This window comes from Phyllostomus hastatus, unplaced genomic scaffold (genome assembly GCF_019186645.2).
Source record: "Phyllostomus hastatus isolate PE091 unplaced genomic scaffold, TTU_PhHast_1.1 phas_contig_40, whole genome shotgun sequence".
Lineage (NCBI taxonomy): Eukaryota > Metazoa > Chordata > Mammalia > Chiroptera > Phyllostomidae > Phyllostomus > Phyllostomus hastatus.
Genome location: NW_025333872.1, coordinates 31,467,834 through 31,483,899, shown reverse-complemented (window position 1 = coordinate 31,483,899; position 16,066 = coordinate 31,467,834). Strand labels below are relative to the sequence as shown.

At 38.5% G+C, this 16,066-nt stretch overlaps 1 protein-coding gene across 1 annotated transcript in view; it reads left to right on the top strand.

Moving 5' to 3' along the window:
* IMPG1 (interphotoreceptor matrix proteoglycan 1) overlaps positions 1-16,066 on the top strand; it is a 115,084-nt gene that overhangs the window by 65,402 nt on the left and 33,616 nt on the right. The window contains 1 exon segment of the mRNA XM_045843434.1: positions 4,673-4,703. Within this exon segment, the coding sequence (XP_045699390.1) occupies positions 4,673-4,703 (31 nt within the window).

Below are 16,066 nucleotides of genomic sequence, written 5' to 3'. Positions count from 1 at the left end.
TTTCTTTTTTAAGTTTGCAGCCTTCACACACAAAGTAATGAATTTCTCAATTCATTCCTCCCCAGGGAAGTCTCATTTTCTCTCCTCATTGCTAACATTTTCTGCTTCCTCTTATAAAACCCAGAACTGGTAAAGAGATCCAATTTGACATGTCACGCAGGTTGTAGCAATAATATTCCCATAATGGTAACTTTTAGCTCTCATTATTGACATCTACTTTGCTTGAAAAGGACAAGCTGCATTACAAGTGTCATTCTCTTCTACTCCAAAGCCCTTTTCCTGATTTCAAATTTTCTTGGCAACCCCATAATTTCAATAAAACATCTTTATGCACATTCCTATCTAGACCTCTGTTTGCAGTGACCTCACCGCCAGTTCAAAGTCAACTTGCCCAGGATTTGATGGACCTGGTATTTTTCCTCAGACTTCATTATAATAATTGTTAAGACCTCTAGTCTACACTCGATATTCTCAACTCCTTAGAATCCTCCTTCCATAAATTCCTGCACAAGCTTGCCTGTTCTCTTCCTTTGTCCACCTAATCTCGATGCACCCTCTGTGCACTTGGAACATGTGGCAACAGGGCCAACTTTCACACACAGTGAGTGAGGCCTTAGCCACAAGCACAAAATTTGAGGGGAGCCAAAAAGCTCAGTAATCAAGATCCCAATTACATGCAAGATTTCAAAAAAAAATAATGCAAAAAAATTCATGATGAACAAAATATCAAAACTTTAGGGGTCAAATACAAGGTGGTGGAAAAACACCAGACTTTGGGTGGCGAGCACACAGTAGAGTACACAGATGACATACCAAGTTGTACACCTGAAATTTATATGTTATTAACTAATGTTATCCCAGTAAGTTTAATTTTTAAACACCATCAATTACAAGAAAGGAAAAACATCGCCAATGGTGTAAAAATTTAAATAAAGATAACCTGTTGTTTGTTTCACAACCAACCCAGACCCAAGGTATGACAGGAACCGTTTTGTCTAGTCTGCCCGCAGCCCGCAGCCCGCAGCCCGCGGTCCGCGCGCCCCCGTGTCCCGCTCCAGGCTTCTAAGTGTGGACATGGCGCCAACAGACTGAACATGGGGCTTACTTAGTCATGCTTTCTGACCATAATGCTTTTATTAACTTTTGTTCTTTGGTTCACAATACGAGAGAATATTTTTTAAGTGTATACATGGGCACATATTTTTCCTTTTGCCTGAGGATCTAATTGATGCAGCACAAACAGAACTAAGTCTTGCTAAAACCATGTTCTATAAGCAGAACTGCCCTAGATGCTTTGTCCTGCAGCATGGTGCCCGATAATGGGATAGAGTTGAAACAGTCCCAATAACAACAAAAATGATACAGACAGAATGTTTATAAATATGACAAAAGAATTTGTTGTAAATCACTCAAGCATTATTTTGGATGAGAAATGTATTTTTTCCATGCCTTTATTAAAATATAAATCCTTTTCAGTAGGGTTCTGGAGTTAGCTTTCTATTTTCTCTTCCCTAATGACTCAGCCAGTCTATTTAAGACTGTAGTCTCTGATCTGGTCCAACCCAGAAAATGCAGGCTGCCTGTGTACCTCGCCTGGGCTGGCCTGGTGCTGCTGCTGCTCCCCGCCTCCTCTCTCATCCCAGCACTGCACCCTGGGATCCTGGGTTCTCTGCCCACTGCATCTCCCCAATCAGGGCCAGCATTTTAATGTCCCTTTTATGGTTGGAAGTTTCCTTTCCTTAGTCAACCCATAGCAGTTGGAATCTAACCAGAAAAAATAAATAAATAAATAAAAACAAGAAACTACTTCAGGCATTAGGTTGCCATTTTTATAGGTTAGAACAGTTGAGCGTCAGCAGTTTTTAATGGTGCAAACTACTATTTACAAGAAAGAGGATTTAATGCAGGGAATGTGTTACTCAGGTGGAGGAGGAGTTTACAAGCCAAACAGGAAAGCGAGGACCCAGAGATTAGGAAGAGCAGGCGCTGCTGCCACCACTAGCCTAGAGAGACAAAAAAGGAAGGTGTTACCAGAATCTGGGGCTTAGCTCACTTGAAAAAACTGACAGAACTGGAGACACAGAGGAGAGAGAACTGTTGCCAGAAGAGAGACTTGAGGCACACAGGGAGGAAAAGAAATAGCCCCCATTTTTTTTCTACCCCTTCCCACCAGTGCTCACATTGGCCAAACCTAGCCAGAAACCAGACAGTGCATAGGCTTTTAAAATACAATCAGCACCCACCCCCACTTCCCTAAAACAGAGCAGAAGGAAGGGCAAGGACTGAACTTAGCCCAGGCTCAGCTCAGAGCCCATTTCATGAGGTGTCCCATCAGCAAGTAGCCATATGTCATTTGTAATAACATCATGAAACATTGCTGACCCAGCATCAACTAAGAGCTCCTGCTACCCAACCACTTCATCTTCCAATATTGTGAGAGCCACAACACACACTTCAAAACTATCCCCTTATTGTTTGCACTTAATTAAAAACAAGAAGCCCTCTCCTTATGTCTTCAGTCATTTTAAAGTTGCTACACAATTGCTTGTTTTCCTAGGAAAATATCTCCTTGTGTACCCAAATCTATCAGTCTCAATAAAGTAATAAACAGCATAATCACCTGGGAGAGTTCCCATTTAGTGCTGACATCTTCTTGATAGAGTTATCTATTTTAGTTGCCCTTGAATTGAAGCAATCCCCCTATTTTTTTATATTAACTCCTACCATAATCTTGTTTTCCTCTGTCCTAGGGATACTCTCTAGATGATAGACAGATAAGTGGATGGAGGGATGAGTGACTGAGTGATGGAAGATGGATGGATATTAATGATAATGATGATGTCCTGGATTTTAAATATGGGGACATTCCCAGTCTTTCTTTTGTTGGTTGATGCAGGGTCATAGATGCAAAATGTGAACCTCATATGTGTAACACTTTATCTTCTCACCATGGTTAAAATGTTAAATTAAAAGTGAAAAAGATGATTTGCTTAAAAAATAGCAATGGTTCAGACATTCTTCATGGGAGGTAAGGAGAGTTTGAACACATTTTCTTTTCAGATAGAAAACAATAAACTCTTGCCTAAAGTATTCAGATTTTCTTCTTGATGTAAACATTCCCTATGCATTCAGCTTTTGTAAGATGTATTAAATCTCCCTCCCCCCACCTACAATGTCCTATGGAGTTGAATTTTTAATGACTTAATGTTAACATATAATTATGCACAATTTATTCAAATACAGTTCATTACGCTTAAGAAATCTTGCAAATTCTTCAGAATGTTATGTAAAATTAAAGCAAATGAAATATCATATTTTAGGTAAAATTGTCAACACCAAGAACTTGAAATTAACCATGAGTCTAAAGTACTAAAGGCAGTTCAGGTGCTTTTTGCAGATCTTCTGGGAATGAGTACTGCTTAGAAATTTGAGTTTGAAATATTTCCAACTGAAACTATTAAAGTATCCTCAAAAAAGTTCATGCTTCTAAACTATCTTTTAAAAACAGAAATTTATAATCAGTCTCTTGCATTCTTTCCTTCTTTGCACATTCTCTCTGATAGTGATAGAATATGATATACTCAAGGAGTATCCTCAAATTATGTATTTTCAGAACCAATTCTTAGCATGCTTTGAGGTAGGGAGTGGTTGTTTTTAAGTGGATGAGGTACAAATATCTCTTGCAACCATAACTTGACAAAAACTACTAAAAGCTATCATACTGGTTCCCTTCCTACATGGGATTTATATTCCATTAAAAAGTAAGCAGAGCAAGATGTTTACCAGCTTGAGGTGACAACATCCTGGAAAATTCAAATATTCATTTTAACATGTATTTGCTTTTTTAACAAGTTCTTTAGATACACAGCAGAAAATGTCATTTTTTTTCCAAAATGACATTCATTGATATAAAAGGCATTTTAAATGTCAAATGGAAGAACGTTTCAAAAGGAACTTCAATGTGCCCACATTATGGATTTCTTACTCTTCAGAGTTCAAAGCTACTGCCTAAAGTTGAATTTCCTTGGCTTTCATTAAATTGACTTTTTAAATTAATTTTAAAGAAGAGTTCCTGGACTTCTGGTCTAGAGGGAAGTGCAGGTAGACATGCTTCACCTCCTTGTGCAACCACAGAGAGAATTACAGCTATTTCTCAAAACAAGTAACAACCAGAACCATCAAAAAATCGAGTTGTACAGAAGTCCAACAACCAAGGATTTAAAGAAGCCACATTAATCCAGATGCATAAGAGGGGCAGAGTCATGGAGACAGGTGGAGAAGTGTGGAGATGAGGCATGGCACAGAGAGACAGCAGCGTCAGAAAGGGTAGTCCCACATCCATGTGGGGTAGATAAAAATTAGGAGAGATACCTTGGGAGCGAGCCATCCTAGTCCCAGGATAGACCACACAGCCCAGGGTTCCAGCTCCAGGAAGATAAATCCCCATAACTTCTGGCTGTAAAAACTAGTGGGGGGTTCGGGTGGCAGAAGAAACTGCCAGACTTTCAGGAGACTTCATTTAAAGGTCCTGCATGGCCTTGGAATGTATGCAAACCTATGCCCTCTGGGATTCACCACCAGGGCACACAGCTGGAAGGGCACCAGTTGCATATGAGAAGTGGGTGAAGTGACCAGAAACAGGGAAAGTGCTGGGCAAACCTCTAGAAGCCAGACAGCAGCATTATCCCTCCCTCCATACAGAGCCACATACCAATGAAACAGAGTGCCCTACCCTGGCAATTACCTAAGGCTCCACCCCACACAACTTACAAGTGCCTTTTACAGGGAATCAAGGCAGCCCTACCTAAAACACAGAAATAAACACAGGGAGTCTACCAAATGGAAGAGACAAAGAAATATGGCCCAAATGAAGAACAGAACAGAACCCCCAAAAAAAGGGAATGGAGAGATAACCAACCTATAAGATGCAGAGTTCAAAACTCTGGTGATCAGGATGCTCAAAGAACTAGTTCAGAACAGCAGAAACGTAAGGGAAGAAATGAAGGTTACACTAAGTGGAATAAAGAAAAATCTATGCCCTGGCTGGCATAGCTCAGTGGATTGAGTGCAGGCTGCGAACCAAAGTATCACAGGTTCGATTCACATGCCTGGGTTGCAGGCACAGCCCCCAACAACCGCACATTGATGTTTCTTTCTCTCTCTCTCTCTCTCTCTCTCTCTCTCTCTCTCTCTCTCTCTCTCTCTCTCTCCCTCCCTTCCCTCTCTAAAAATAAATAAATAAAATCTTAAAAAAAAAGAAAAAGAAAAAATCTACAGGGAACCAACAGTGGGGAGGAGGAAGCCAAGAATCAAATCAATGATTTAGAACACAAGGAAGGAAAAAGCATTCAATCAGAACAGCTGGAAGAAAAAAGAATTTTTTAAAAAACCCACAAGTATAGGCTTAGGAACCTCTAGGACAACTTTAAAAATACCAACATCCAAATCACAGAGGTGCTAGAAGGAGAAGAGGAAGGGCAAAAATTGAAAACTGATTTGAAAAAAATAATGAAAGAAAACTTCCCTAGTTTGGTGAAGGAAATAGACAAACAGTTCTAGGAACCACAGAGAGTCCCAAACAAGTTGGACTCAAAGAGGGCAACGCCAAGACACATCATAATTAAAATGCCAAAGGTTAAAGATAAAGAGAGATTCTTAAAAGCAACAAGAGAAAAGGAGAGAGTTATCTACAGAGGGGTTCTCATAAGACTCTCAGCTGAGAGTCTTGTTTCTCAAAAGAAACTTTGCAGGCAAGGAGGGACTGGCAAGATGTATTCAAAGTGATGAAAAGCAAGGGCCTACATCCAAGATTACTCTATCCAGCAAAGCTATCATTTAGAATGAAAGGACGGAAAAAGTGCTTCCCAGATAAAGTCAAGCTAAAGGAGTTCATCATCACCAAGCTATTATTACATAAAATGTTCAAAGGACTTATTTAAGAAAAAGAAGGAGATCAAAACTATGAATGTTAAAATGAAAACAAACTCACAACTCTCAACAACTGAATCTAAATAAATAAAAACAAATTAAGCAGACAACCAGGACAGGAACAAAATCATAGATATGGAGATCATTTGGAGGGTTATCATCTGGGAGGGAAGAAGGGGAGAAGGCGGGGGAAAGGTACAGGGAATCAGAAACATAATTTGTGGGTACAAAATAGACAGGGAGGTGTCAAGAATAGTGTAGGAAATGGAGAAGCCATAGAACTTATATGCATGAACCATGGACATGAACTGGGTGGTGGGGGGCATTGCTGGAGGGAAGGTGGGTACTAAGTGGAAGGAAGCAAAAGGGGAAAATTGGGACAACTGTAATAGCATAATCAATAAAATATATTTTTTAAATAAAAGTTCCTTTTTCAACAGATTTTGGTATTAAACATAAATGTTCACATAGCTCTTCTTGACCTAAGTCTTTACCAGCACACTATAAAAAATTGGCACCTGTGGGTAAAGTAGGAACTGGGAGGACTGAGGGCAAAAGAACACGTTGTTTTGCATCCTCATCAGAGGCAGATTTAGGCTCGGCCACATCACTGTGCTTCAGTCACTGTGTATTTTCCCATAACAAACTGTAGAACCTATCCTCTACCAGTGTTCTTAGACCTTTCCATGAATCAGTATCCCTGGAGGGCTTGTTAAAGCACAGATAGCTGGGCCCTTGCCCCTCGGGTGGGACAAATTTACGTTTCTAACCAATCCCAGGGGACTCTAATGCTGCTGGGGGGCCTCCATGCACTTAGAAAACCACTGCTCTGCAGTAGTAAGATGCAACTATAACTTACATTTGGGCTTTAACATTTTCAAATTTCTTTCATGCCTTTTTATTTAATTAACTTATTTCCACACCATGCCAAAGATGCACAGGATAAGTATTATCTCTCCATTTTCCAGATTGTAAATGAGAAACACCGAGGCTCCTCCCCCTGTATTCCCTGTCACAAACGAAGACAACCATCATCAATGGAAGTGTCCCCAAGCTGAAAAAAAACTATGTCACCCAAGACCCTTTCCACTCATGCCACTCACATCCAGCCATTGTCCAGGTCATGCCGATTTTACTCCCTATCTTATGGGTGTCTTGCTCTCTTCCACTTTTGTGCCTTTGCATACAGGGTGGGGCAAAATTAGGTTTACAGTTGTTCATCTGGAAAATAATACAACTACTAATAAATAATAATACAAGAATAAACTCTGTGTTTCACACACTTGCAACTCAAAACCTACTTTTTCCCCACCCTGTATATTTTCTTTTACTGGTAACCTTGCTACTAATGTTTAAAATTCTCTGGGAAAATGTTTCACAAGGTTTGATATATAATATAAAATCAGGATGAGTTAACCTTTTAAACATATCTAACATATTTTGTTTCCCTTTTAGTTTCATGGAGCCTGATTTCTCCTTAAAATTTGATCTTTTTGTGGTACATTTTTGAAAAAAGTTTTCCATTCCAGAAGTGTGTGATTGTGTCTGAAACTCGCTTTCTTGAAACACGTGAGGCATAGTTTGCGAGACCTCCTCTTCCGGTTGGAACCTGGGTAGCTGAGCTAGCAACGTGGTGTGGAATCAGATTTCCATTTCCGATTCCACACAAGTACCTTGACCCATCAGTCTTTCAATTTAAACTTGGTTCATTCATTTCAGCACTAGCCTCCTTGAGACCCGAGGTTTAAACAGGGTGAACTAACTGCTCTTCAGAGAAAAAGTTTATCACTAATAAACACAACTGCTCTGCCATTGTGAGATTTTATGAAAAATACAAACGGACTCACAACTGTTAAAATGTACTTGATGTAATTTTCTTTTACTCAAAATTTCTACAGTCTGTTTTCATTGTAAAAAGGTTTATCTGGACTCCTTGCTTAGAGATTGGTCACACGTCAGTCCCTGGACTCTCTCTAAGTGAAGTGGACAGGGGTGTCCTTATCAGCAGGCCTGCAGTCCCAGCACTTGGAGACAGTTAGATCACCTGGAAATTAGGATTTAAGAGTTTAGAGATTCACTCCTGAAAAGTACAAAGCTGACCTTTTTGTTTTATATCATGTTAGTAAACCCGTGCACCCCTGATTGGCAGGGCCATGATTCTGTGCTCCAAGCAGATGTGGTTCAGAAAGGCTGCACAGCACCCCTTTCCAGGATGTTTCCACCCCTCACTTCTTTGCCTCCCAACTCCTTACAACGTATGTTAGATGCAGCACCTTGCTAAGCTACCTGTTGTTCTTTGAGACCATGGGTATATTGCCGCATTAAGTATCCAGCCTTATTAAGTACTTAATCACTGACACTATGTTAAGAGTTTATTAATCTTTCTATGGCTTAGTTTCTTTGTCGGCATAATGGAGGTGCTCAGTAATTAGGAGGTGACCTCATAATTTGGATGTGATCATTAGGTATGATAACATACATGTAAGGTACTCAATGAATTGGAGTGATTGCCATATTTTCAACTACTTATTAGCACCAGGAAATGTGTTTATCTTGTTCATCACTATTGCCCCAGTGCCTTACAAGTAGCTGACAGACAGTAGATATTTGGTAATTTTGTTGAATGAATGTGAGCATGTGCACATGAATGAATGCATGAAGCCCTGGCAAAGAGGAAAATATTAACAACCTTTGTGAGGGGTTTTTTTGTGTGGAAATAAAATGGATATGTATAGAAATGTATAGAAAATTGAGTTTTAGTGCTGAGCCTGTCATAAGTTAGTTTTGGGAAGGACTATTAACTTTTATCGGCCTCAGATTCCATCTGGAGATGGAGTACAGTGCCTACCCTGCTTTTCTCGGAGGACTGTTAATAGACATATGTATATAAAATTTTTAAAAGAGCATAGGGGAAAGAAAGCAATAACAAAATGGGCCAGCCATGAAAGTGTGTACTGGGACTCCTTAAAAGTGAGGTTGGAGAAAGCAAATAATAAATAAAAAACGCATAATCTTGAAGGCCAAGACTCCCCGGCGCAGCAGAGGAGCAGCACCGCGTACGAATGTGGCAGGTCAGGAGCGGCGGTGCAGACCCGGCAACACGAAGGCTGAGGGGGGACAACCAAGACCACAGGCAAAGGAGGGCTTGTGTTGCTGAGTATTGAAGTGACTGATGTTGAATCCTTAGTGGGAAAAGTTTTGGTTTGGCATGGGGAATAAGTTACAGATTTGTGTGCACTGTAATTACCTTTTATAACACTTATTAAAACCTTTGAGAGTCATTTTGGTTAAAACATATGGAAACACTTTGCAAGGTATAAAATGTCAGTTAGGAATAAAAGTACTTGGTATTTTTTAGCTAAGCCATCACAATTAGTGAATGCACCATAAAGTCACTCAAAACTTTGAGATTTGGAGGAGTAAGAGTCCCTTCTTGAAAAGACTCTCTAAGTCTTCCCACCAAAAAAACTAAGAACACTACTGGCTAGAGAGGAAATCATAACATACCACAGGTTGTTATTAGCTTCATTAGGTCTCTAGTCCACCTCGAATTCCTTACAGACTGAAGTAAGGTTTTAATAAATAAAATTTATGCTTATGTCTTTGGCAATAATCTTCATTAACCAATTTCCAAACAATTAGAAGAACTTTAAAAAGAGATTGATTAAGTCTACTTATAATCTTCTCTTTCAGATAGTTGGCTCTTTCTATTGCAGTTTAAACTAAAGGAATATTATACAACATTATTAATATACAGGCATTCTATCCATTACTTAGTGTGTGTTGTATATCTTAAAATAACAACTTGCCTCTGGTATACCGAGACATTTTTCTATGCAACACGTCTTCGGAACTGAGAGCCAGTTCCGACTGCACATTAGAAGCCCCTGAGAAGCGTTTTAAACTTACAAATGCAGGGCCCAGTCCTGACAGCCTAATGGTCTAATTCAATGTCTTTGCAGAAGAGCCCGGATATTGATAGAGCTCTGTAAACTTCCCAGGATTCTAATATCCCCTCAGGGCAAAGAATATTTCAGTCTTTGATTCATGTTCTCCAAATACCTAAGTTGAATTTCATTAACTGCATTTGGTAAATGTCAAATAATTTTTTAAAAAGAGTAAAATCTTGGTTCTCATTCAAATATAAAATGAACACATGTGAAGATTTTATTTAGCTCATTAGTTAATGAGGGAATCACTATGATGGTACAATTGGTTAAAGGAGAATCCTAAGATAAACCAAATACAAGCCAGCAGCCAGCAAACCCCAGCCTGTGGGCCAAATCCAGCCCACTGCTTGTTTCTCTACAGTCCACAAGTGAGGTATGGTTTCCATATCTCTAAATGGTTGAAAAAATAAAAAATATATAATATTTTGTGAATTGTGAAAACTATATAAAATTCAACTTCATCACCCATTAATAAAGTTTTGGTGGAACTTAGCCCTGCCTATGGCCACTTTAGAGCTACAATAGCACAGTTAAATAGTTGCAATGGAGACCCTATGATCTATGCAGCCTAAAATATTTTCTATTTGGCCCTTTCAGGAAAAGTTTGCCATTCCCTCACATAGGCAATCAGGAATGCTGACACAAATTTGCAAATTAATACAAAACTGGTCAAAACCACCCAGTAGTAAAATATGTTTGGAATTATGTCTTTCACAGGAGGGAAATCAGACATCTTCATCAGATAAAATTGCTTCCATCTCTATGGACTAGAATTATTTGCATTACCATTCATTTTCTATAGTTTATGGGGTTATAAAATAGCCCAAAGGCAACAAAAAACACAGAACTTTCTAAAATTAGATAATCCCCCAAGTTCTGCTAGCTGGTGCTCAGTATACCCTAGAAAAGATACCCAATTATCTTTTAAATCTATTTCACATTCTTTCACAATTTTTCCCTACACAAACTATACCACATTAGCTTTTGTAAGATATCAGAGATATGTTGAAAACTCTGAACAGAAGTTATTTTATCTCAGATATGGGTAGGACATGGCCAGAACCCTGTTTTAAAACATGTCTTCTCCCTGGTTGGTGTAGCTCAGTGGATTCAGTGCTGGCCCGCAAACCAAAGGGTCACTGGTTCAACTCCCAGTCAGGGCACATTGCCTGTGTTTCATGCCAGGTCCCCAGTGGGGGCTGTGCAAGAGGCAACCACACATTGATGTTTCTCTTCCTCTCTTTCACTATTCCTTCCCCTCTCTATAAAAGTACATAAATAAAATCTCTAAAAAAAAATAGAAATAAAACACGTCTTTTCTCTCTGCTCCCAGAGCTTGGCACATACCACTGACTGTCCACCTTTAACCAACCCAGTTGTCAACTTCTCGTTCACAAACCAAACATCAGTCCTTATTTGGCATGTGCCTGGTACTCTATGCAAAGTGTTCCAGCCTTGCTTTAAAATTCTTATCTACAAAGCTTTTCTTTAATTTACTGGCAGATAAACAACCCTGCACACAAATCAAGTCTCTTATCCTTTCTTTATTTGTTTTACTTTTAAATCAACTTTATTTTCATTTAACCTGCTATTTATTACAATTGAGAATATCCTTCAGTGTTTTCATGATATTCTCCAGAAAAGTTCTTGTGAAGTAAACAGTTTTCCAAATTTACATTGAAATATTTGCATTATTTTAAAAATTAATATTTGCTTTGATCTTAGCAGTTCATAATCAAAACTCCTTAAGGCTGTTCTCTGAAGAGACTCTCTCCTGAAAATAGACTGGCAATTCCAATGTACATTAACTTGGTTTCTACAAATGACCACAGCTTGTGAGTCAAAGGATTGTACTTCCTAAATTTTGTCTTCTTATATCATGTTTGGCTTTGCTCCTCACTACATCCTTAAGGCCAGAAGGTCAGGTCTTACCAGCCTCATTTCACAAACACAGATCCACCAGCTAATGAGGACTGGGTCTCCCTTTTATGCTTCCCAAAGCACTCTGGGTGTCTCTTTCGTAGCACTTGGCTTAGAATTTATGATTATATAGGTAATACCTGAAATGTGAAAACTCCCTGAAAACAAGGGCTAGATTCTTTGTGGTATTCTGATAAAAACCCGAATCAGAGACTGACAGACCTAAAAAATACTGCCATGCCGGGTTTTTCAGGGTTTTTATTTGTACTGGTTATCTACTGCTACATATAAAATGACTCTATGACTTGGTGGCTGGAAGCAAAAATAAGCATTCATTATCTCTCCCATTTTCTGTAGGTTAGAAACCTAGGAATGGTTTAGCTGGGTGGTTCAGGCTGAGAATCTCTCACGAGGTTGAAGTCAAGATGCCAGCCAAGACTACCATCCTTGACAGTGACTGACCTACTCACTTATCTGGCAAATTGGCCACAAGAAGGCTTCCGTGCTTCCTCATATGAGCCCCTCAACATGGCTGCTTGAGTGTCCTCACAGCGCAGCTGCTGATTCCCTTCAGAACAATTGATTTAAGAGAGAGTGGTGAAAGAAATAATATCTTTATGACCTAGTACCAAATCATACATCATCTATTCCACAGCTTTCTATGGAAAACAGCCCCATGTAGTGTGGGAGCAGGCTATACAGGGATATGAATGACAGGAAGTAAGGATCATTGATGACCACCTTAGAATGTTCTGTGTGCCTTCCACCACCCCAATTCATATTTTATGTAATCTTAATCTTTATTATTTCCTTAGATACATATGAAATCATTAATAAAGACAGAATATATTTATTGTTTCACTTTGCAAGTCAAAGCTAGAAAAACACAACCTTTTCAATAATCTTGGAATAATTCAGAAGCCATTCAGAATTGAAGTATGGCCATGATGTTAAAAGGTACAACATCACTGGATGTCAAATTCATGTCACAATTACTTCACCTGTCCCAAACTGTTCATTTCTTCAGAGAAGGCAATAACTAATCATATTATGGACACCTACAAACCAGGGAAAAGAGCCCATAGATGAGCTTTTTTTCCAAACGCATACTCACAATTTCCTTATATAGGGCTGATTTTAAATTGAAGGCTCTTAGAGATGATGTTACTCACAATGAAGAGAAAGTAATCAGGGGGATGCAGCTCTAAGCTCTGTTATTTTTTATGTTATATGAGGTAGCATTTAAGTCTAATAAGATTTCACAGATTCAACATTTTTGTTTAGTGAAGGAAATGTGTAATATACCAGACTGGGAAAAAATGTCTTTGATGATTTCAGGAGATGAAAGCCTCGTGGTAGAATAAACAGACATGCACGTTCCTTTCTACAGATGACCACTGCTCAAGAGGACACTCCTCTCCTCTTTGCAGCCTAAGGAGCCTCTCTGAGTTACATCCTTTATTCACTTAAGGATATATAATTAGATATACTTTAAAGACTCCAATAATGTACATCAAGTAGCAAGTACAGAAACTATAATCAGTTGGATGCTTATAAAAATGTCTTGAAGTAAAGGAAAAAATTTTAAACACCCCTTGTACAGTACCCAGAACATAGCAGGTACGATCTCACCCTCCCGTTTCCTCCTCCACTCAGCCTCCCAAAATTCTAAGACTAGATTTTGAGGCTACAACCTCACTGAAACATCTAATTAAAATAGTAACAAAGTACAATGTAGTCCTTAAAAGTTTAGGAATTAAATTTCCTACTAGTTTCAGTTTTAATCCAGATGTTATTTTAATATTATTATGAAAAATACAGATTTAGTGGTAAAATATTTTTGCTTCTGTGAAATATTTTTTCACAGAAAAATATTTGCTTCAGTAAAATATTCTTGGCTCTGCTTAAGACTTTTACTTAATATGTAGATACATTTGAAATGTTCCATTTATTCCAGGTTACCATGGAGGTATTTTTTACCTGGATTACAAAAATCTAAAAATAACATCTTTGATAAAAACTTTGTAAATGTGTATTTAGGTAAATGTAAATTTATATAATTTTATGGAGCAGAAGATATAAGATCAGAGATTTCAACAACCTCAAATTTAAACACCCCCAAAAATGTACATTTATGTTGAGTAACCATAAAATAGCCTTTTTATGATGATATATATCATTTTTAAAATGATATATGCTCATTATTTAAAGTGTTAAAGGATGGAGAAAATTACAAAAAAGGAAAATAAAAGCATTGCTAAAATTTTGCTATTTTGAAATAACTAAATGATAGCCATCATTCTAGATATCTCTCACATATTTAAAAGTTACATAGAAGTAATTTTATAAACAAAGAATTTTTCTGTAATGCTATTCTAATAAAGTAGGTTATATTTGATTTTTTAAGATTTTATTTATTTATTTATTTTTATAGAGACAGGAAGGGAGGGAGAGAGAAACCAATCTGTGCCTCTCACATGCCCCCAACTGGGGACCTGGTCAGCAGTCCAGGTGTGTGTCCTGACCAGAAATTGAACTAGTGACCTTTCTCAGGCTGGCACTCAGTCCAATGAGCCAGGGATAGTTTTACTTGATTTTTAGTGGAAGAAAAAGAAATTGAAATGGCACTCAAGAAACTGTTGATTTGCAGATGAATATTTCCTTACTTCATGAGGCATTCATTCTTAAAAGATCTCTAAAGGCTAATAAGAAAGATTTCCTGAAATTTTAATGTGGAGTCATCATCATTTACAGTATATGTATCAACATTAGGTAGCATTTTTGATGTGCTGCTACAACAGATAAAATTATCAGAACACTCATAATCCAACCATCTTCACTGTCCCACATCCCAAATTTTGGCAATTATGTCAGTATTTTTCCATTGTCAAGGTTTATAGATTTAAAATTGGTTCTGCAACCACAGCCTCTTCAGCTTCTTGTACAGATTTCCACATGTAAATGGAAGTTAGGTCTTCTTCTACCACAGCCTGCACATTCTGGAGGCCTCTGTTCTGATTTATCTTTTAGCTGGAATCTGTCATCAGATAATTGTTTCAACAATGGCTCCTGGGTACCAAAGCTCCTGAGGGCTTGGCTACTAAAAAAAAATGCTATTTCTCTATTCATAATATTTCTGATATCAGATGTGTAGGATTTTTTTCACATCAAGCAATTATCCCATTCTCTAGACACCAAGTGAGTGCCCTACAATTGGGCTATGACACTAACTACTTGGAGGCAGTACAGACCTCACTGGTAAAGAGCTCAGTTTTACATGACTGTCCCCCTTAGCAGATGCCGGTCATTGAGTCCCAGACTGTCACTTGTACTTCTGATCAATCAGCTATAAATTGAAGTTCCCAACTTGTATGGCTGCCAGCTGGGAGCCTGGCTCCAAATCACCCAGCTCTGAGAGCCAATGGGAGCCGAGTCCTATGGAAGCACCGCAAACAAAGAGGCAGTTTTTATGAACATGCAAGCACTTCCCAGGGCTATTCCCCTGCGCCTAGCACACAGAGAGCAGGCAAAAATGCACCGCTCCCAGTTTCTCCCTGGAATGGCTTTGACTGCATACTTTCCCAGTTACTGCCCAAGGGTCAGGGATTGAAGAGCTCTGCGTCAGGACTGGAACCAAAGACCAAATACAGGCTTAGCAAAAACAGGCTTACAGTTGTGAGTATGTGAAACACAGAGTTTATTCTTGTATCATTATTTATTAACTATTGTACTATTTTCCATATGAACAACTGTAAACCTATTTTACCCTACCGACTGTATATTTCTTATTACTTCAGAGCTACTTACTACCTGTAACTTTCAAATATGAGAGGGAGAACTTGACTTTTGGAGTTGCTTACTCTGCCATTTTCATTGATGTCCATCTCTGTTATTTCTTAGAACTGCATTTAAATATAAAATTGTCCCAAAATAAAAGGTTCAATTTTTTGTAAGTCAAATCATATTAAAGTGTTCTAACAATTACAGCATTTTGCGATCTCACTGGGCAGTCCCACTTACTAAAAGTAGTCCCTTTTAACCCTGTTTGCTATTTCTTTTGGTATTTGTTCTTCCCATATTTTTAAATAATATATGTCTTTTTTGAAATCCTCACCAGAGAATATGCTTATTGGTTTTAGAGAGAGAGGAAGGGCAGAGAGGCAGGCATCAACTGGTTTCCTCCCCTACAAATTCCCACCAGGGGTTAAACCCGCAATTCAGGTATGTACCCTGACGGGGGATCAAACCTGCAAGCCATACCAGCTGGG